This window comes from Ranitomeya imitator, chromosome 1, assembly GCF_032444005.1.
Source record: "Ranitomeya imitator isolate aRanImi1 chromosome 1, aRanImi1.pri, whole genome shotgun sequence".
In the NCBI taxonomy this organism is placed as follows: Eukaryota; Metazoa; Chordata; class Amphibia; order Anura; family Dendrobatidae; genus Ranitomeya; species Ranitomeya imitator.
The window spans coordinates 449,431,113-449,454,471 of NC_091282.1; the positions used below are offsets into that span (position 1 = coordinate 449,431,113).

General features: G+C 48.0%; 1 protein-coding gene across 1 annotated transcript in view; it reads right to left on the reverse strand.

The window, feature by feature from the left end:
* BRD10 (bromodomain containing 10) overlaps positions 1–23,359 on the reverse strand; it is a 75,060-nt gene that overhangs the window by 26,405 nt on the left and 25,296 nt on the right. Inside the window, exon 5 of the mRNA XM_069764429.1 lies at positions 750–839. Within this exon, the coding sequence (XP_069620530.1) occupies positions 750–839 (90 nt within the window). The remainder of the gene's footprint in view (positions 1–749; positions 840–23,359) is intronic.

Genomic DNA, 23,359 nt, shown 5'->3' on the forward strand with positions numbered 1-23,359 from the left:
GCGGTCTGTATAGTTACCACTACTCCAGCGAAGGTCTTTTCATGTTGTTCCAAGGCCGCCTGATCATAACAATTTCTCCTTTTTGTAAGGCACATCATTTTACACTGTTTACCAAAAATGCAATGAGACCTTCCAAGAAAAGAACACACTACCTACAGTCAAATATGGTGGAGGTTCAAAGATGTTTAGGTGTTATTTTTTGACTCTGGCACTGGGTACCTTGACTGTGTGCAAGGCATCATGAAATCTGAAGATTACCAAAGGATTTCGGGTCGTAATGTAGTGCCCAGAGTCAGAAAGCTGGGTTTGCTCATGGGTCTTCCAGAAGAACAATGGCATCAAACATACTTTAAGAAGCACCCAGAAATGGATGGAAACAAAGCGCTGGAGAGTTCTCAAATGGTAAGCAATGAGTTCAGATCTAAATTACATTGAACACCTGTGGACAGATCTTAAAATTGCTGTTGGGAGAGGGTGCTCTTCAAATACAAGAGACCTGGAGCAGTTTGCAAAAGCAGCGTGGTGAAACATTCCAGGTGAGAGGTGTAAGAAGTGATTGATGTAGTTATTATTCCAAAAGGGTGTCCAATACACTCAGGAAGTAAACGTGTATAACAAAACATGTAAATACAATAATTATTAATACTTTATTTTCTGGAACAATGTTAAGGGTGTGAACACTTCGTTCATGACTGTATTGTAGTTTGAACTGAAGGATCCAAAGTTGAAATAGTAATAGACAATCTTACCGACTTCTTTTTGTTGTTTTCCATACACTTCAGCTCTCCCTTTATTTTCTTAATCAGTTCCCTGAGTTCATGAAGATTTGTGCAGACAAGCTGAAAATAAAAGGGTTTGGTTAATTAGCATTTTGTGACCTGCACATATTTACTCAGGGTACAGTCATTTCACCAACTATACCAAAACATTCTTAGCGTAATTGGCTTTGCTTTCCATTATACTTTCCCAGAATACTTTCAGTAAGATGTATGAATACAATCTTGCTACGATGCTGAAAACTGTTTCAACCCCATGTAACCAGGGAGCATAAATTACTCGATAGCAGGCCTTGCCGGTCAAGAAATCATGTGCTGTGCTGACATCTAGTGACTGGTATCAAAACTACCAAATTTCATTTTACATAAGCATTACAATTGAAAACTTAGTTTCAAACATATCGAGTGTTACTTACCTCTCCATGATCTAACGGTGATTACCTGCTGGCGGCCACAACTTCCCAACTCCAAGCCTCCTCATGTTTCTGTAGCACCCAGTATGCTTGGATGAGGTTAAAGCCAACAGATATATTTGCAGAGGAGCATGCTTTGTAAGGTATTTGAACTGGTTTCATTTGATTTAGAGTCTGACCTTTGTCTTGCTGCCAGCTCCACTTCAGCCCCTATCTTACAACTACATCAATGTTGAAAAGGCCACACTTATTCGTCTGATTACATGTATAATTATCATCTCTATCAGTTATGTACTACAGCAGGGGTGGGGAATCGTTTCTGCCACGAGCAATTTGGATATTTATACCGTCCTTCAGGGGCCGTACAAATCACGCGCTAATTCAGCCCACAAACTCTGTCTTGACGCTGGTGTCAGGACATAATTCTTTCCTTGCTCGCGCCTCAGGGCTCAGTAGTGAACAATGCGTGTGCTCAGAGCAAGGAGAAATTGATGGACTTGTAGCAGTCAAAATACTGCTGCCTGTACAAGCACTTCGGTACCCGGGAATCTGCCTTGTGGCCGGATAAATGGCCATTAACCCCTTCATGACCCAGCCTATTTTGACCTTAAAGACCTTGCCGTTTTTTGCAATTCTGACCAGTGTCCCTTTATGAGGTAATAACTCAGGAACGCTTCAATGGATCCTAGCTGTTCTGAGATTGTTTTTTCGTGACATATTGGGCTTCATGTTAGTGGTAAATTTAGGTCAACAAATTCTGTGTTTATTTGTGATAAAAACGGAAATTTGGCGAAAATTTTGAAAATTTCGCAATTTTCACATTTTTAATTTTTATTCTGTTAAACCAGAGAGTTATGTGACACAAAATAGTTAATAAATAACATTTCCCACACGTTTACTTTACATCAGAACAATTTTGGAAAAAAAATATTTTTTTTGCTAGGAAGTTATAAGGGTTAAAATTTGACCAGCGATTTCTCATTTTTACAACGAAATTTACAAAACCATTTTTTTTAGGGACCACCTCACATTTGAAGTCAGTTTGAGGGGTCTATATGGCTGAAAATACCCAAAAGTGACACCATTCTAAAAACTGCACCCCTCAAGGTGCACAAAACCACATTCAATAAGTTTATTAACCCTTCAGGTGCTTCACAGCAGCAGAAGCAACATGGAAGGAAAAAATGAACATTTAACTTTTGTCACAAAAATGATTTTTCAGCAACAATTTTTTTATTTTCCCAATGGTAAAAGGAGAAACTGAACAACGAAAGTTGTTGTCCAATTTGTCCTGAGTACGCTGATACCTCATATGTGGGGGTAAACCACTGTTTGGGCGCACGGCAGGGCTTGGAAGGAAAGGAGCGCCATTTGACTTTTTGAATGAAAAATTGTCTGCACTCTTTAGCGGACACCATGTCACGTTTGGAGAGCCCCCGTGTGCCTAAAAATTGGAGCTCCCCCACACGTGACCCTATTTTGGAAACTAGACGCCCCAAGGAACTTATCTAGATGCATAGTGAGCCCTTTAAACCCCCAGGAGCTTCACAAATTGATCCGTAAAAATGAAAAAGTACTTTTTTTTTTCACAAAAAAAATATTTTAGCCTCAATTTTTTCATTTTCACATGGACAACAGGATAAAATGGATCCTAAACTTTGTTGGGCAATTTCTCCTGAGTACACCGATACCTCACATGTCGGGGTAAACCACTGTTTGGGCACATGGTAAGGCTCGGAAGGGAAGGAGCGGCATTTAACTTTTTGAATGAAAAATTATCTCCATCCTTAGCGGACACCATGTCGCGTTTGGAGAGACCCTGTGTGCTTAAACATTGGAGCTCCCCAACAAGTGACCCCATTTTGGAAACTGGACCCGCCAAGGAACTTATCTAGATGCCTAGTGAGCACTTTAAACCCTCAGGTGTTTCACAAATTGATCCGTAAAAATGAAAAAGTACTTTTTTTTCACAAAAAATTTCTTTTCACCTCAATTTTTTCATTTTCACATGGGCAATAGGATAACATGGATCCTAAAATTTGTTGAGCAATTTCTCCCGAGTACGCCGATACCTCATATGTGGGGGTAAACCACTGTTTGGGCACACGGCAGGGCTAGGAAGGGAAGGCGCGCCTTTTGACTTTTTGAATGGAAAATTAGCTCCAATTGTTAGCGGACACCATGTCGCGTTTGGAGAGCCCCTGTGTGCCTATGCATTGGAGCTCCCCCACAAGTGACCCCATTTTGTAAACTAGACCCCCAAAGGAACTAATCTAGATGTGTGGTGAGCACTTTGAACCCTCAAGTGCTTCACAGAAGTTTACAACGCAGAGCCGTGAAAATAATAAATACGTTTTCTTTCCTCAAAAATAATTTTTTAGCCCAGAATTTTTTATTTTCCCAAGGGTTACAGGAGAAATTGGACCCCAAAAGTTGTTGTCCAGTTTCTCCTGAGTACGCGGATACCCCATGTGTGGGGGTAAACCACTGTTTGGGCACACGTCGGGGCTCAGAAGGGAAGTAGTGACTTTTGAAATGCAGACTTTGATGGAATGGTCTGCGGACGTCACGTTGCGTTTGCAGAGCCCCTGGTGTGCCTAAACAGTAGAAACCCCCCACAAGTGACCCCATTTTGGAAACTAGACCCCCCAAGGAACTTAGCTAGATATGTGGTGAGCACTTTGAACCCCCAAGTGCTTCACAGACGTTTACAACGCAGAGCCGTGAAAATAAAAAATCATTTTTCTTTCCTCAAAAATGATGTTTTAGCAAGAAATTTTTTATTTTCTCAAGGGTAACAGGAGAAACTGGACCCCAGTAATTGTTGCGCAGTTTGTCCTGAGTATGCTGGTACCCCATATGTGGGGGTAAACCACTGTTTGGGCACATGTCGGGGCTCGGAAGTGAGGGAGCACCATTTGACTTTTTGAATACAAGATTGGCTGGAATCAATGGTGGCGCCATGTTGCGTTTGGAGACCCCCTGATGTGCCTAAACAGTGGAAACCCCTCAATTCTGACGCCAACACTAACCCCAACACACCCCTAACCCTTATCCCAACTGTAGCCGTAACCCTAATCACAACCCTAACCCCAACACACCCCTAACCACAACCCTAACCCCAACACACCCCTAACCCTAACCACAACCCTAATTCCAACCCAACCCTAAGGCTATGTGCCAACGTTGCGGATTCGTGTGAGATATTTCCGCACCATTTTTGAAAAATCCGCGGGTAAAAGGCACTGCGTTTTACCTGCGGATTTACCGCGGATTGCCAGTGTTTTTTGTGCGGATTTCACCTGTGGATTCCTATTGAGGAACAGGTGTAAAACGCTGCAGAATCCGCACAAAGAATTGACATGCTGCGGAAAATACAACGCAGCGTTTCCGCGTGGTATTTTCTGCACCATGGGCACAGCGGATTTGGTTTTCCATATGTTTACATGGTACTGTAAACCTGATGGAACACTGCTGCGGATCAGCAGCCAAATCCGCAACGTGTGCACATAGCCTAATTCTAAAAGGTATGTGCACACGCTGCGGAAAACGCTGCGGATCCGCAGCAGTTTCCCATGAGTTTACAGTTCAATGTAAACCTATGGGAAACAAAAATCGCTGTACACATGCTGCAGAAAAACTGCACGGAAACGCAGCGGTTTACATTCCGCAGCATGTCACTTCTTTCTGCGAATTCCGCAGCGGTTTTACAACTGCTCCAATAGAAAATCGCAGTTGTAAAACCGCAGTGAAATGTGCAGAAAAACCACGGTAAATCCACAGCGGTTTAGCACTGCGGATTTATCAAATCCTCTGCGGAAAAATCCGCAGAGGACCAGAATACGCGTGCACATCCCGAACCCCAACCCTACCCCTAACCCTACCCCTAGTTCTTACCACAACCTTAGTGGAAAAAAAAAAAATTCTTTATTTTTTTTAATTGTCCCTACCTATGGGGGTGACAAAGGGGGGGGGGGTCATTTACTATTTTTTTTTATTTTGATCACTGAGATATAACCTCTCTCAGTGATCAAAATTCACTCTGGAACGAATCTGCCGGCCGGCAGATTCGGCGGGCGCACTGCACATGCGTCCGCCATTTTGGAAGATGGCGGCGCCCAGGAAACAAGACGGACGGACCCCGGGAGGCTCGGTAAGTATAAGGGGGGGGGGGGGGGGGAGATCAGGGCACGGGGGGGCGTCGGAGCGCGGGGGGGTGGATCGGAGCATGGGGGGGTGGATCGAAACACGGGAGGGTGGATTGGAGCACGGGGTGGAGGATCGCTGTGCGGGGGGGGGGTGGATCGGAGCACGGGGGGGATTGCTGTGCGGGGGGGGGGGGAATCGGAGTGCGGGAGGGTTTGATTGGAGCACGGGGGGTGTGATTGGAGCATGGGGGGAGCGGACAGGACGACGGGGGAGCGGAGCACAGGTCGGAGGGGAGCGGAGCACAGATCGGAGGGCTGGGGGGGCCGATCGGTGGGGTGGGGTGGGTGCACATAAGTGTTTCCAGCCATGGCCGATGATATTGCAGCATCGGCCATGGCTGGATTGTAATATTTCACCAGTTTTTTAGGTGAAATATTACAAATCGCTCTGATTGGCAGTTTCACTTTCAACAGCCAATCAGAGCGATCGTAGCCACGGGGGGGTAAAGCCATCCCCCCTGGGCTAAACTACCACTCCCCCTGTCCCTGCAGATCGGGTGAAATGGGAGTTAACCCTTTCACCCGATCTGCAGGGACGCGATCATTCTGTGACACAGCATATGCGTCACAGGTCGGATTGGCACCGACTTTCATGACGCATACGCTGTGTCACAGGTCGAGAAGGGGTTAAGGGCCATAATCGATCTGAGGTTCTCCACCCCTGTACTACAGCCACACAATTACCAAAGTTTAACCTTACTGTATCGTTTCTAAAATCACAATGTCTATTTTGCTTCCATTATTGAACTTCAGCTTTAGAAGCCAAGCTCACCCGTGATTGGATATATTATTGCTAACATTAAAGCACCACTAACGTTTTTGTTTTTACTACAGCGCTGTAGTGGTGCTACTAATCCAAGTTCATTGCCCCAAGTCTTATACCAGCTACCGTCTTCATCCATTATCTGTACTGCATCGGTCAGCTTCCAGCAGTTTGTGACTTGCCAGATCTTGCCAGTGTTTGCTGGGGAATCCAGAAGTCACTACTCAATGTAAACCATGAAAAAGCAACACAATCAAAGATATAAACAAAATTAACAAATTTTATTGCTCAATAAATAGATATACAACAGCAACTTTTTTCATCACTGGCATGGGAGAGCACATACCGTGCATGCGCTACAGTGGAAAGTTGCTCTATCCATTGCTCAGCATCGCCTGGGTAACAGGTTTAGTCAACTAACCGGGTCATGTACCCATGTGACGGGCACATTGAGTGCAGTCTCCTCCGACACGGTAACACGGAGGGGACTCACCGGCACACATGTGTGATAGCTCAGGTGATTATGAGCACTATATAACACTGTTAAATAATACCCTCCTCTACCTCCTGACGAAAATCGGTGAAACGTGCATCGAGATGTCTAGCAGCATACATATTTCCCCATCATAGCCACAGGTAACAGATACAACTGATATCTGAATGGATCATATTTTGGGTTTACCAGTGTGATCAGGGAGGTGCATTAGCACATATATCTTCTCCAATTTGGCCAAGTAATACATAATCAAGATACAACTAAGTGTACCATTATTTTACTTATATGACCTCATGTATGATGATAACCTACATTTATCAGGAGAATGGGAACAATTAGCCTCATTATATAATAACTTTCCCATCATGTCACAAAATTAAAATAGGCTCTTTGCATTATATGCAGTATAGATCCGGTAAACAATATAGAAGGATTTTCTGGTACTTACCATAAAATCTCTTTCTTGGAGCCTTCATTGGGGGACACAGATAACCGTGGGTGTATGCTGCTGCTGCTAGGAGGCTGACACTATGCAAAAAGGAAAAAATAATAGCTCCTCCCCAGCAGTATACACCCACTGACAGGCACCAAGCACCTCAGTTGGTGAAAAAAAGCAGGAGAAACAACCAGAACTCAGAACATATAAGTACCAACTCAATCAGGGCTTTTAGGCCCAAACACGGTACCAGAAACGAATCATCAGAGAGGGTGCTGCGTCCCTCAATGAAGGCTCCGAGAAAGAGATTTCTACCAGAAGTAACAGAAAATCCCTCTTTCTTTATCGCTTCATTGGGGGATACATAACCGTGGGACGTCCAAAAGCAGTCCCAGAAAAGAGGGTGGGTAGAAAGGAACGAGAGAAGGGCTCAGGTCGGCCAGTGAGCAACCGCTGCCTGCAGTACCTTCCTACCAAAACCTGCATCCAATGAGGCCTGGGTATGAACCCTATAGAACAGGGGTGTCAAACTGCATTCCTCGAGGGCCTCAAACCATGCGTGTTTTTAAGATTTCCTTAGCATTGCACAAGGTGCTGGAATCATTCTCTGCAGGTGATTAAATTATCACCTGTGCAATGCAAGGAAATCCTGAAAACATGACATGTTTGCAGCCCTCGAGGAATGCAGTTTGCATACTTATAGGAGGTTCTATAGCAGGGGTGTCAAAGATGACCTGGTTGCGGCCTTGCAAAGCGGAGGCCTGGTGACGAACAGCCCAGGAAGCCCTGCCAGCTGTGGTGTAGTGGGCCCGCACCTCGGAAGGGGGCCGTGTCTCATGCACACGATAGGATTCCGTTATTGCAGAACAAATCCAGAAATTGTAGACTTGGACGCCTGAAGGCCTTTCCGGCGACCCTCAGAAACGACGAACAGAGTTGGATTGACGAAAATGGGCGGTTCTAGAAAGATAGATCGGAACGGCCCTGACCATGTCCAGCTTGTGAAGAGACTTCTCCAGTGGATGAACAGGAGAAGGGCAAAAAGAGGAAGGAATGATAACCTCATTGATGTGGAAAGCAGATACCACCTTGGGAAGAAACTTGGGGACAGGTCTGAGAACGACCTTGCCCTGATGAAGAATCAGAAACGGGGAACGGCAGGATGAGGCTGCCAACTCGGAAACCCTCCTAATTGAAGTGATAGCAATGAGGATGGACTCCTTCCAGTAAAGAAGGGAAAAGGAAACATACTGAAGCGGTTCAAAAGGAGCAGCCTGATGCGCACTGAGAACCAAATTGAGGTCCCAAGGTTTCAGAGGAGAACGGAAAAGAGGAGCAAGATCAGCAACTCCCTGTAGAAAAGTCTTTACTTGAGAAATGGAAGCCAAGTCTCTTTGAAAAAGAATGGACAAGGTGGAAATTTGACCTTTTAGGGTACTGAGGGACAGCCCCGAGTCGAGACCCGACTGCAGGAAACTAAGAAAGTCCGGAAGGGAAAAAGACATCGGAAAGACGTCATGTGTTTCGCACCACCGGAAGAAAGCCTTCCAGTACCTGTGGTAAATGCGAGAGGAAGTCGGCTTTCTGGCTCTGATCATGGTCTGTATGACCTATTGAGAAAAACCAGACTCCCTCAGGACCACGGCCTCAACGGCCATGCCATTAAACTCAGGGACTGAGAACTCTGGTGGAAGAGCGGGCCCTGTTAGAGAAGGTCTGGGCGGTCTGGGAGTCTCCAGGGGGTATTTGCGAGCATGTTCACGAGCTCCGCATACCAAGGGAACCTTGGCCAGTCTGGTACTATCAGTATGACTGGAATCCCCTCTAACTATCTTTTTTACTACCCTTGGGATCAAGGGGAGAGGAGGAAACAGGTAAGGAAACTGAAACTGGGACCATGGTATTACCAGAGCGTCGTGGCCGATGGCCAAAGGATCCCGGGATCTGGCTACAAATCGAGAAACCTTGTAGTTCATCCAAGACGCCATGAGGTCGACGTCTGGGGTGCCCCAACGAAGACAAATCTGATCGAAGACTGAGGGATGGAGAGACCACTCGCCCGCCGCCAGACCTTGGCGGCTGAGGAAGTCAGCGGCTCAATTTTCGACCCCCGGAATGTGAACGGCTGATAAGGCCGGAACATGACGTTCCGTCCACTAAAGGATCCTTGCCGTTTCCGCCATTACCTGACTGCTGCGAGTCCCGCCCTGGTGGTTCAAGTACGCCACGGCCGTGAAGTTGTCCAACTGGATGCGGACGGGATGACCCGCCAGGAGGGACTGCCAGTGGAGTAGGGTAAGGAAGATTTCTCTGATCTCCAGTAAGTTGATGGGAAGGAGAGCCTCCTGGGGGGTCCAGCAACCCTGCGCTGTGAGATGTCGGAAGACTGCTCCCCATCCGAGCAGACTCGCATCTGTGGGGATGACCTGCCACTGAAGTGGAAGGAAGGACCTCCCTCTGAGGAGCGATGAGGACAGGGTCCATCAGGTGAGGGACTGCCGAACTTCGCGAGGCAGACGAAAAGGGCGGTCCAGTGAGTCCGTGGACCGGTTCCAAGTGGAGAGAAGAAATGGTTGGAGGGGACGTGTGTGGAATTGGGCGAAGGGAATGGCCTCCATGGAGGCAACCATGTTCCCCAGGGCTGCCATGCAAAACCGTAACGAGCGAGGAGCTGGGTGATTTAGAGATCGGACTGCCTTGGGGAGAGCGGAAAACTTGTCCAAAGGGAGAAAGACCCGGGCCAAGTTCGTGTCGAATTCCAGGCCCAGGAAGGAAAGGCGCTGGGAAGGAATCAGAGAAGACTTGTCCCGATTGATAATCCAGCCGAGGAGAGTCAGAGTGTCCAGAGAGATTTGGAAGCTACGCGCGCAGTCGCGATGGGATAAACCTTTGATCAAAAGATCGTCCAGGTAAGGGATAATGAGAATCTCCCTGGAACGAAGGATGGCCATGACCGCCGCCATGAACTTGATGAAGACCCAGGGGGCCGACGCCAGGCCGAATGGGAGAGCCATGAACTGGTAGTGCTCGTCCTGGATAGCAAACCGAAGGTACCTCTAGTGCCGTAAGCAGATGGGAACATGAAGGTAAACATTCTGAATGTCCACAGAGCACAGAAACTCCCCGGACTCCATGGCGGCAATCACAGACCGCAAGGATTCCATCCTGAAGTGGCGAAGTCTAAAATGGCGGTTCAAAAGTTTGAGATCCGGAATTAGACGTAGGGAACCGTCCTTCTTTGGGACCACAAAGAGGTTCGAACAGAACCCCGAAAAACGCTTGTTTGAAGGGACAGGAACGACTACACCAGCAGCGACCAGGGAAGAAACGCCTGACGGAAACCGGGCAGTTGGGACGGGTGTTTTGGTGGACGAAGAGAGGAAGAAACAATTTTCTGGGAGAGAAGTGTCCTCGCCATGAGAGACGATCGGAGCACTGGTGGCTGCAGATAGCTGTGGAAGTCGTTCAAGCGCCTGGACCAGAGACTGAGATACCTTAGTCAGGTCAGAGACTGACTGGGACATGGCAACAGCCCACTCTGGGGGAGGGAGAGTGCGCTCATCCCAAGATTCAGAAGCTTCCTGTGGGGCAGACATGGTAGGAGGACTGCAGGACTGGCAGAATGGGTGACGACTGACCTGCTGACCACTTTTTCTTGCAGTGTGAGCAAGGGTACTGAATGATGGTGGGCTTAGGAATAGGAGCCCCAATAGAGTTGGACATATGTAGGCTGTGCACTTATATTAAGAAAAAAAGTTTTGGAGAGTCTGCCTGTGTACGTATAAAATACTGCAGCTCTGCCTCTGTATGTATGAAATACTGCAGGGAAGGGCTGCTAGGATATAAATGAAAGCCTACCGTACAGGATAGAGAAGCTGCAGCTGAGCGGTATCTGTGTCCCCCGAGTGGTGCAGCGTCCAGAGGAAGCAGAAACCAAGATGGAGGAGGAAGAGAGACCTCGTGGAGAAGGAGGGAGTGGTTAAGCGCACAGCCAATGGCCGAGAATGAGGGAGACCCTTGATTGGTCCGGCGGCCGAAGGGGGCGAGCGACCTGTAATAGGATATCGCTGAACGCCAAGAAAGTGCGGGCGATAGGGGCGTGGCCGACCGGCCCGAATGCCGTGGACAACTAAATTAAAAGGAGGAAGCCTGCGGCGCGCTGAAAGGAGGCAAGAGGCGGCGAGGACGCACCTGATCTTGAGCGAGAAGGTAGGACACGCAGGGATTAGATGGCAGGCAGCGCTGTCGGGTCCAGGGGAGGGAGGAGGAGCTGGCAGAAAGTGGCGCGCAATTCAAAACAAAATCCCGTCCTGTCAGTGGGTGTATACTGCCGGGGAGGAGCTAGTTTTTTCCTTTTTGCATAGTGTCAGCCTCCTAGCAGCAGCAGGATACACCCACAGTTATCTGTGTCCCCCAATGAAGCGATAAAGAAAGGTATTTTAGCACCATTTCGGATCTTGTGACCGAATCCTCATCATATACTGTGTGTAACCCACATCAATATTGGGTATATATGGTTACCATTGGGGAAATATGGCTCTTTTCTCCGTATATATGTCCCATTTTTTATTGCTTCATTTGTCTTTCCATAGTGCTTTGTTGTAGATCTATTTATTCAGTAATGAAAAGTTGTTTTTTTTTTACCATCTTTGATTGTGTTGCTCCTTCATGGTCACTGTAGGTTTAGAATTATATCGTGAAGTGATCCTTATTTATAATTATGAGGAATTATTTTTTGCTTCACACTACTCAATATAAGTCTGAGAGACAGAAAGAGGTTCATAGACTTACACTGAGAACTTGTGACCGTTAACTCCGACTTCCAGTCAGTCACAAGCAACAAGATGGCTGCGTGGGACCAGAGAGATGAAGGGAAGAGAAGAAGACAGCGGCTTGTAAGTATATTACTAGGGTCAGGGAACTTAGATTAAGGTGCATCACTCAAGTGTTTAAACCCCCACCCACCCAAAAAAAAGCGCTGGTGTGGTGCTTTAAACTGGTTCATGTTTAAGCCATTACTGACTACACCAATCTGATAGGACTTTATAGATATAGTGTTTTTACTCTCCTGAAAATATAATTTTTCATTCTACAATATGACAGATGTACCACTTTTTGTGTCATTATTTTACTATTTATTCATTGTGGAACTATTTCAATCTTTTACTATCCTGGCAGCTAGACTCGCTTGTTTTTCAGACATTTAAATAATGCTCTCTATAGGTTATGCTGGCAGTCTCAGATTTGCTTCTGCTTAACCCCTTCACCTCCAGGCCATTTTCAGTTTTTGCTTTTCGGTTTTTTGCTCCCCTTCTTCCGAGAGCCTTAACTTTTTAAAATTTTTGTCAATATGGCCATGTGAGAGATTGTTCTATGCAGGACGAGTTGCATTTTTGAATTATATCGATCCAACATTTTATTGATACCATTTTGGTGTCAATACAATGTTTTGATTGCCCATTATTGCATTTTAATGCGGTATGATTTTTTTTCTCGTTATGCTGTTTACTGATAGGATTAATTATGTTTATATATTGATAGATGGGGCAATTCTGAAAGCAGCGATGCCAAATATGTGTTTTTTATTGCTGTATCTTGAATGGAGTGATATAAGCTTATAGTTTTATTTTTTTTTAAATATATATATTTTTTTACTTTACACTTGCTTCAATAGTCTCTAAGGCCTCTTTCACATTTCCGTCGGTACGGGCCCGTCGCAATGCGTCGGGCCGACGTACGTTGTGAATTTACTGCACGACTTGGGCAGTGGATGTAGTTTTTCGACGCATCCGCTGCCCATTCTGCAGTCCGGGGAGGCGGGGGCGGAGTTTCAGCCACGCATGCGCGTTCGAAAATGGCGGACACGACACACAAAAAAAGTTAAATTGAATGTTTTTTGTGACGACGATCCGCCAAAACACGACAGATCCGTCGCACGACGGACGTGACGTGTGGCAATCCGTCGCTAATACAAGTTTATGGGCAAAATACGCATCCTGCGAGCACATTTGCAGGATCCGTTTTTTGCCCAAACCGACGGATTGCAAAAAACGGAAGTGTAAAAGAGGCCTTAGGGAGACTAGAAGCTGCAATCATCCGATCGCTTGTGCTACACAGAGCAGAGCTTTACCAGAAATGCTCACTTGCTATGAGCGCCGACCACTGGGCAACGCTCATAGCTATCCAGCAATGACAACCACAGGGGTCTCCTGAAGACCCCGGGTTGTCATGCCAATCCATCGGCGACCCGTGGTCATTTGACACGGGCGCCAATGGGGGGGGGAAAAGTGAAGTGCTTCCAGTGCGATCATGATTGACAGCGGCATTTAACCAGGTTAAACAGCCATGGGTGGATCACGATTCCACCTGCGGCTGCTAGGGGCACATGTTAGCTGTTCAATTCAGCGGACACGTGCCGGAAAAGATGTGGGCTTAGAACCGGAGCCCACAAGGGGGAGACATGACATGCGTCGTACGTGTTCAGTGCATGTCGGGAAGTGGGTTAAAGTGTTCCTGGCAGCGTACCAGATGCCAATTGGAGTACATTCTGGAACCGATTTTGGAATTGCTCAGATTGAGATCTCAGCAACGAGATCTTGGGAGACTTTTTTTTTTGGGTCCACATTACATTTGAAGTGATTTTGAGGGGCCAATATGACAGAAAATACCCAAAAGTGACACCATTCTAAACAAAATTGCACCCCTCAAGTTGTTCAAAACCACATTCAAGAAGTTCATTAACACTAAATGAACTCTTTTTCACAACCATTTTACTTTAGGTTACTTTAGACCCAGTTTTTATTTTGCAAGGGTAAACAGGTGAAAATGGACCCAAAAATTCTTGTGCAATTTCTCCTAAGCATGCAGATACCCCATATGGTAACCATTGTTTGGGCACATGGTAGAGCTTGGAAGGGAAGGAGCACCATTTGACTTTTTGAATGCAAAATTTGCTGAAAAAATTAGCGCACGTCATGTTGCATTTGGAGAGGCCCTGATGTGCCTAAACAGTGGAAACCCCCACAAGTGACCTCACTTTGGAAACTAGACCCCTCAAGTGCTTAGATGTGTGGCGAGTACCCTAAACCCCCAGGTGCTTTACAGAGGTTTATAAACATTGAGCCGTGAAAAATTAAGAAAATATTTTACAAATTTGTCATTACCCCCATTTTTTTTTTTTAATTTCACACGGGTAACAGGAGAAAATGGACCCCAAAAATTGTTGTGCAATTTCTTAGGAGTACACCAATACACCATATGTGGTTGAAAACTACTTTTGAAGCACAGTGCAAACCTCAGAAGGGAAGGAGCGCCATATAAGGGTATGTGCAGACGTTGCGGATTCGCAGCAGTTTTCCCATCAGGTTTACAGTACCATATAAACCTATGGAAAACCAAATCTGCTGTGCCCCTGATGCGGAAAATACGGCGTGGAAACACTGCGTTGCATTTTCCGCAGCATGTCAATTCTTTGTGCGGATTCCGCAGAGTTTTACACCTGTTCCTCAATAGGAATCCGCAGGTGTAAAACCACAAGTGAAATCCGCACAAAAAACACACCTGCGGATTGTTCAAAAACGGCGAGGAAAAATCCGCATACGAATCCGCAATGTGTGCACGTAGCCTTACAGTGCAGATTTTTCTGCACTGGTCTGTGGGTGCCATGTCACACTGACAGAGCCTCTGAGGTGCCAGACCAGCAGAACCCTGCATAAGTGACCCCCATTCTACAAACTACACTTCTCAATTCTTTTAGGGGTGTGGTGATCCTATTGACACAGGTTTGTCACAGTATTTTATACTTTTTGGCAGTGAAGAAAAGAGGGATTTTTGGTTCTTACCGTAAAATCTCTTTCTTGGAGCCTTCATTGGGGGACACAGGTAACCATGGGTGTATGCTGCTGTCGCTAGGAGGCTGACACTATGCAAATAAAGAAAAGTAGCTCCTCCCCGGCAGTATACACCCTCCGACAGGCACCAGGCAACTCAGTTGGTGCAAAAGCAGTAGTAAGAACAAGTAATATTAAACTCAACCTATATACCAACCCAAAACAACGGCACGTTGGCCATCACGGCACAACTTCAAGGGAGGGTGCTGTGTCCTCCAATGAAGGCTCCAAGAAAGAGATTTTACGGTAAGAACCAAAAATCCCTCTTTCTTTCTCGCTACATTGGGGGACACAGGTAACCATGGGACGTCCAAAAGCAGTCCCTAGGGCGGGATATTCCGCAGAAAAAGAGAAGTTAGGTCGGCCGATGAGAAACCGCCGCCTGCAGTATCTTCCTACCCAGCCTCGCGTCCGCAGAAGCCTGAGTATGCACCTTGTAGAATTTTACAAAGGTGTGAATGGATGACCATGTTGCAGCTTGGTGACGAACTTCCCAGGAAGCTCCCACAGCCCGGGTAGAGTGAGCCCTCACCCTCGAAGGAGGCCGCTTGTCTTGGACACGGTATGCCTCCAGAACCGTAGAACGGATCCAACGAGCAATTGTGGACTTTGAGGCGGGGAGCCCCTTTCGACGCCCTTCCGAGACGACGAACAGAGGATCGGCCTGACGAAAGGAAGCAGTTTTGGAAAGATAAATCCGGATAGCCCTGCCCACATCCAACTTGTGAAGAGATTTTTCCAAGGGATGAACCGGGGAAGGGCACAAGGAAGGGAGGACGATGTCCTCATTGATGTGAAAGGCCGAGACTACCTTCGGTAAGAAGGAAGTGACCGGCCGAAGAACCACCTTGTCCTGGTGCAGGACTAGAAAGGGAGAACGACACCATAATGCCGCCAGCTCCGACACTCTTCTAATGGAGGTGATGGCAACAAAGAAGGCTACCTTCCAAGATAGAAGCGGGAAGGAAATGTCCTGAATCGGTTCAAAAGGCGCACGCTGGAGGGTGTCTAACACGAGGTTGAGATCCCAAGGCTATATGAGCGACCCCCTGAATAAAGGTCCTCACCTGAGAAAGGGAGGTCAGGTCTCTTTGAAAAAGGATGGACAGAGCGGAAATCTGACCCTTCAAGGTGCTAAGGGAAAGTCCAGAATCGAGACCCGCTTGAAGGAAACTGAGAAGGGATGGAAGGGAAAAGGTCATAGGAAACAGACTGTTGTCTTCGCACCATCGGAAAAAGGCCTTTCAACATCTGTGGTAGATACGCGAGGAAGCCGGTTTTCTCGCTCTTATCATAGTCTGGATGACGCTGTGAGAAAAGCCCGCGTCCTTCAGGACCGCAGCCTCAACGGCCATACCATTAAATTCAGAGACCGAGAATTCGGGTGGAAGAGGGGTCCCTGCGAAAGAAGATCCGGTAGTCTCCATGGAACGTCCGATAGCATGTTCACTAGTTCCGCATACCAGGCGCTGCGAGGTCAATCTGGAGCTACCAAGAGCACGGGGACCCCTTCCGACTTGATCTTTTTTACGACCCTTGAGATCAAAGGGAGGGGTGGGAACAGATAGGGCATCTGGAACTGGGCCCATGAGATCACGAGAGCGTCGCATCCGACGGCCATCGGATCCCGAGATCTGGAAATGTACTGGGGAACCTTGTGGTTTGCCCGGGAGGCCATTAAGTCGAAGTCTGGGACGCCCCACTGCTGACAAGTCTGGCTGAAGATTGAGGGGAGGAGAGACCACTCGCCTGCCATGATGCCTTGGCGACTTAGAAAGTCGGCTTCCCAATTGTCCACCCCTGGGATGTGGATGGCTGATAGAGAGGGAACGTGGCTCTCCGCCCAACACAGAATTTTTGCCACTTCCGTCATGACTTGTCTGCTGCGAGTCCCTCCCTGATGGTTTATGTAAGCCACGGCTGTGGCGTTGTCCGACTGAATGCAGACCGGTTTTCCCGAGAGGAGAGACTCCCAGCGGATGAGGGCTAGGAAGATGGCTCTGATTTCCAAGAGGTTGATGGGGAGACGCACCTCTTGAGCAGTCCAGCGGCCCTGGGCCGTGAGGTGGAGAAAAACCGCTCCCCAACCCTGGAGGCTGGCGTCGGTGGTGATAACCTGCCAGCGGGGAGGGAGAAATGACCTCCCGCTCAGAATGGAGGTGGACAGCGTCCACCAAGAGAAAGACTGCATCACCTTGGAAGAGAGGCGAAACGGGCGGTCCAGGGAAAGTGGGTTCCTGTCCCAGACAGTCAGAAGGGCCAGCTGGAGGGGACAAGAGTGGAACTGGGCATAGGGGACCGCTTCCATAGAAGCGACCATTTTCCCCAGAACCCTCATGGCGAGGCGGAGGGACAGAGGGTTCGGGCCCTTTAGTGCTCTGACACCCCGACAAAGAGAAAGGAACTTCTCCTTGGGGAGGAAGACCTGAGCCTGAAAGGGGTCGAATTCCATGCCCAGGAAATCCAGACGCTGGGTTGGAATCAAGGAAGACTTCTGGTAGTTGATTATCCAGCCGAGGCGAATAAGAGTGTCCAGCGTAAGCTTGAGGCTCTGGCTGCAATCCCGACGGGATGAACCCTCGATCAAGAGGTTGTCGAGGTATGAGATTACCAGAATCCCCTTTGAATGCAGAATGGCCATGACTGTTGCCATGACCTTCCTAAAGACCCTGGGAGCAGACGCCAGTCCGAAAGGGAGAGCCGTGAACTGGTAATGATGTTCTTGGATCGCGAACCGGAGGAACCTCTGATGCTGTACGCAAATCGGAACGTATAGGTACGCATCCCGAATGTCCACGGAACACAGAAACTCTCCCGGTTCCATGGACACGACCACCGAGCGTAGAGATTCCATTCTGAAGTGCCGGAGATGGCGGTTTAACCGCTTGAGATCCAAAACTGGACAGAGAGAGCCATCCTTCATTGGAATCACGAACAGGTTCGAGTAAAAAGCCAAAAATAGGGATTTTTGTGTACTCACCGTAAAATCCTTTTCTCCGAGCCATTCATTGGGGGACACAGACCGTGGGTGTATGCTGCTGCCAATAGGAGGCTGACACTAAGTGATACAAAAAAAGTTAGCTCCTCCCCTGCAGTATAAACCCTCCTGCTGGCTCTCAGCTAACCAGTTCGGTGCAAAAGCAGTAGGAGATCAATAACAATATATGAGCGTATAGCATGTCATATTATATATGAGAGTATAGCATGTCAGATTATAAAAAACAATCATAAGCTAATAACAGGGTGGGAGCTGTGTCCCCCAATGAATGGCTCGGAGAAAAGGATTTTACGGTGAGTACACAAAAATCCCTATTTCTCCTTCGCCTCATTGGGGGACACAGACCGTGGGACGTCCCAAAGCAGTCTCTGGGTGGGGACAACAGATCAGGCACTGTGTAACCGCTACTTACAAGTGCACCACCGCGGCCTCCAGAGTCCGCCTGCCCAGACTCACATCTGTGGAAGTGTGGGAATTATAGTGCTTCAAGAATGCATGCGGACTGGACGAATCCGCAAGCTTGCAGGCGTGCCTTGCTGACTCCTGGTGCCTAGAACCCTTGATAGACAGGGAGATAGGCTGACATCTAGCACGGAAGGACTCCTGGATGGTGAAAAGAATTCACCATGTTATCATGGTCGATGAAACGGCTAAACCCTTCCTGAAAATGTCAGGGAGCCTTCCTCTACCGTCAGGAAGCCCAAATAAAACGTCCAACCTTCAGAAGGACGCCGTCCTCAAGACGTACCTACTCAGAGCACTCACTTCGTCCAGAATATGGGGGATCTTATTCCATTTTGTGGACTGGAGCCAAAAGAGATGAGGGAAGAACTATGCCCTCATAACAGTGGTAATACAGTACCACCTTGGTAACAAGGGATGGAGATGGCCTGAGGACAACCTTGCCTCGAAGGAAATAAGGGAAAAAAGTCTGAAAGAGCAGAGAAGCTAGCTCCGAAGACTCGTCAGAGTGAGAATATCGCAGAGGAGAACGGGACGACTTTCCCTGATAGTAAAGTCTGCCCGGATGAAAAAGGAGCCTACTGTAAGGCTCCTAGGAATAATAAGGTCCCAATGATCTAACGGTATGCGATAGGGAAGAACTACGTGTGAAAACTCCCTGTGAGAAAGTCCCTACTTGCGGTTGTGCTGCGATAAGGCTAGAAGATACTAGCTCCGCAAACAAAAACAAAAAACGTTGGGGTCTGAAACAGACCCATGAGCCTCCTACAGACACTAAGCAAGAACTGGTTAGCTGAGAGCCAGCAGGAGAATTTATACTGCAGGGGAGGAGCTAACATTTTTTGTATCACTTAGTGTCAGCCTCCTATTGGCAGCAGCATACACCCATGGTCTGTGTCCTCCAATGAGGCGAAGGAGAAACCGCTTGCGATAAGAAACCAGAACCACGACTCCTGAGGCGAGGAGTGAATCGACGGCCTGGAGAAGCCCTGGGAGATGGGAGGGCTGTTTGGGAGGACGAGAGAGCAGGAAACGTCTTCCTGGGGCGAAGAAAATTCTATCTTGTAGCCTGAAGTGATGATCTCCCTGACCCAGGCGTTGTCGACTACCGATAGCCAAACTTCTGAGAACAGAAGAAGCCGGTCTCCCACCCTGGAAGGATTTCCAGGTGGGGGCGACCCGTCATTTATTAGAAAACCTGTGGCCACGAGGTCCAGATGGTTTTGAGGGGTGGCTCTTCGCTCTCCAGCGCGGGGGAGGCCTGAAAGAAGGCTTCCTCCGGTCTCCTTGTGAGGAAGAGCGGTCCTGATTGGGGTTTCCTGAGGAGGTAAAGGCCCGAAAGGGATGAAAGGACTGGGGGCCCCTCCTGTTGAAGGAACATTTAGGCTTGGACTGTGGTAAGGAGGTACTCTTACCACCCGTAGCGTCGAGATCATTTGATCCAACTGCGTGCCGAAGAGTCTAGAACCCTGGAAGGGCAGACCAGTGAGGGATTTTTTAGAAGCAGGATCTGCGTTCCACGCTTTGAGCCAAAGAACCCGGCGAATGACCACAATGCTACTGTTAGCCCTAGCCGAGCAGGCCGCCGCATCAAGGGAGGCATTCATGAGATATTTACCCGCAAGAGAAATCTGATCCGCTAAATCCGACAGTTCCTCAGCAGGAGCAGAGGCCAAAATGCCTCTACGCAGGGTTTTGGCCCAGGCTGACACAGCTTTCGCTACCCATAAAGAGGCAAAATTAGGACAGAAGGAGGCTCCAGAAGCCTCAAACGCCGATTTGGCTAATGCTTCGATTTGTCTGTCAGTGGGGTCCCTAAGAGAAGCCGCGTCCAAAATAGACAGAACCGTCTGAAAGGATAGCCTGGACACAGGCGGGTCAACCTTAGGAGATTCGGACCATTTGCTGACAAGGTCGGAGTGAAAAGGGTATAAAACATCTAGCCGTTTCCTGCCAGAGAAACGCTTACCAGGGTGTGTAGACGTAGTGTTGTCGAACTCCTTGTGATTAGTAAAAACTCTAGAGGGACGTTTAATCCGTTTAAACGCAACAGAGACGTCCTGAGAGCTTGTCTCATCCTCCTTAAGTTCAAGCCTCTGAATAATAGCCGAAATAAGGCTATCGAGCATATCCTGTGTTACGGAAGTCTGATCTGCATCCGAGTCAGATTCCGACTGAGAGGTTAAGTCAGATCCGACGTCTGCCTGCGAGGAGGGGGAACGGTAAGATAGGGGTATCCCGGTGTGGCCCGGGGAACTGGAAGCGGATCTAGATAGGGTCTTTTTTCTGTCTCTTTTCTCAAGTCTGCCTCTGTGAGGGTCTTGGACAGGTGCGAGCGAATCGCCGTGTGAGGCGTTCGTGGCACTGGTGGCATTAGAAAGAAGCGGGATACGTTCAAGTGCCTGGACCAGAGACTGAGACACCTTAGTCAGGTCTGACACTGATTGAGACATTGCAACAGCCCACTCCAGGGGAGGGGGGGTGCACTCATCCCGAGACCTAGGAGCTTCCTGAGGGGCTGACAAGATGGGAGGAACGCAGGACGGGCAGAAAGGAGAAGGCTGACCTGAGGCCCACTTTTTCTTACAGTGAGCGCAGGCGTAATGGATGACCGTAGTGGAATAGCCTGGTGCGGGGTCGGACATAGGTAGAGGTATTACCTTGTACCGCAGGCGCGGAGAAGTACTGCAGGGAGGAGTAGAGCCCGAGAGAGCAGTAGCGCCAAGCCTACCGAAAAACAGCGACAGCGGCAGCCGCAGGAGTCTGTGTCCCCCAGGGATCCTTGTGTCCCACGCGATGCGATGGAGACACAGCAGGAAGAGGAAGTCTGCCTGTGGAGCGCGGGAACAACGCAACGGAGGTGGGTGTGTCCAAGCGCAGAAGGGACGGAGGAACTCCCAAGAGAAGAAGACGCCCCCGAGAGCGCTGGACTCCGGGGAAGGCGTGTCCAAGGGGACGCAGGGCGGGACAATGCCGCAGGGGGCGTGGTTAGCCGGGCGCCGAAAGGCCGCCTGTAGTAAGAAAAAATTGGCGCGTGCGCGCCCGAATAAGTTTGAAATAGAAGGAGGGAAAATTAAAGATGCCTGCCGCGCTAGCGGCCGAAGGGACAAGATCGGCTCTGACTGGAGCGGCGCAAGAATAACAGGTGACTCCATAGAAAGCAGAGGCCCTCCTAAGAGATAAGTCCACAGTCCAGAAATATTGCAATCGCACAGCCGTTATACGTAAGACCCTTTATGCTTCAGGGGTATAAGCACACCGTATAAGCCTTTAGTCTCAATAGAAAAAAAGTTATCGCTATGTAAGCTCCACCTGGGTGCTGCTCCACAGAGAAAAACAGTTTGCATAAATGTATCCAAAACAAGAAAAAGTAACAGCGCACTCACTGGTGTTGAGCAAAAAGCGATTTATTCACATGAAGTCATGCGGTGCAGGGAGGGTAGTGAAACACATACGGATGACAGCTGTTTCGTGCTGCAGGCACTTCAACAGATCTGTTGAAGTGCCTGCAGCACGAAGCAGCTGTCATCCGTATGTGTTTCACTACCCTCCCTGCACCGCATGACTTCATGTGAATAAATCGCTTTTTGCTCAACACCGGTGAGTGCGCTGTTACTTTTTCTTGTTTTGGATACCTCCTAAGAGATAGCTAGCTAGTTACTGGCTCTGCACGTTCGCCATCCTGAGCTGCCTACTAAATGAACGCTTGTTGATTGAAGATTCCCTACCTGAGGCTGAGGAACGCATCAGGAGCCCTTGTCCGAGGAGAGGGTCCTGGAAATGAAGTCCTCCTTCCCGCGCCATGAACTTCGGCGCAGAAGATGGCGTCAACCCCTAAACAGGGTGAGAGGGTCACTGGAAGTGACCGCCGTCTTCCTCTCAGCCCACTCCAAGGAGAGGGATGAGGAGGGGAAACGGGCAAGGACTGGCCACCGAGAAAAGGTCACCCTGAACACCCGAAGGGTTGACAGGGGACGAAGTCCTGCCCAGCGGGTCCGAGAGGGTGCGATGTGGGTGAAACCACACTGCTCTCTCGGTCGCTCAAAGTGGGGAAAACAGGGTGAGAAAACTGCACCCTGTTACCCTGAAGAAAGTATCTGAAAAAGAAAGGGGGAAATGATTAATAACACACAACAAATCCCTGTAAAAGAAATGCGGATCTGTGGTTAGATCCAGGTCTGCCTCCTACAGACAGTAAGCAAAAACTGAGTTGCCTGGTGCCTGTCGGAGGGCGTATACTGCCGGGGAGGAGCTACTTCTTCATTTGCATAGTGTCAGCCTCCTAGCGACAGCAGCATACACCCATGGTTACCTGTGTCCCCCAATGAAGCGAGAAAGAAAATAGAATTAAATTTTTACCTCCAAAATTTTGTTTTAGCCCCAGATTTTACATTTTCATACTGGGAAATAAGTAAAAATGGAACCAAACTTTGTCTCAATTTCTGATGAATGTAAAAATACCCACTATGTGGTTATACAGTGCTGCTTAGCCACACGACTAATTCAGGAATTGCTTTTTGGGGATAATTTTATACAGTTTCGCATGCGGCAAAAATGATAAAGCAGCTTTATTCTTCGGGTCAGTACGATTATAGCGATACCATTATATATATATATATATATATATATATATATATTATTTTTTATGCTTTGCCTTTTTTTTATAGAAAAATAATTTTTGCATTGCTTTATTCTGAGAACTATAATTTATTTTTCTGCTGATAAGCCGCCGTACAGCTCAGTTTTCTGCGGGACAAGAGGATGTTTTCAAAGGTACCATTTTTATTCACATTCATCTTTTTGTTCCGCGGTATGATGATGAAGCATTGTTTTTGCCTCGTTTATTTTTTTATGCTGTTCACTAAAGGGGTTAATTAGCAGAACAGTTTTAAAGGCCGGATCGTTTCGGATATGGCAA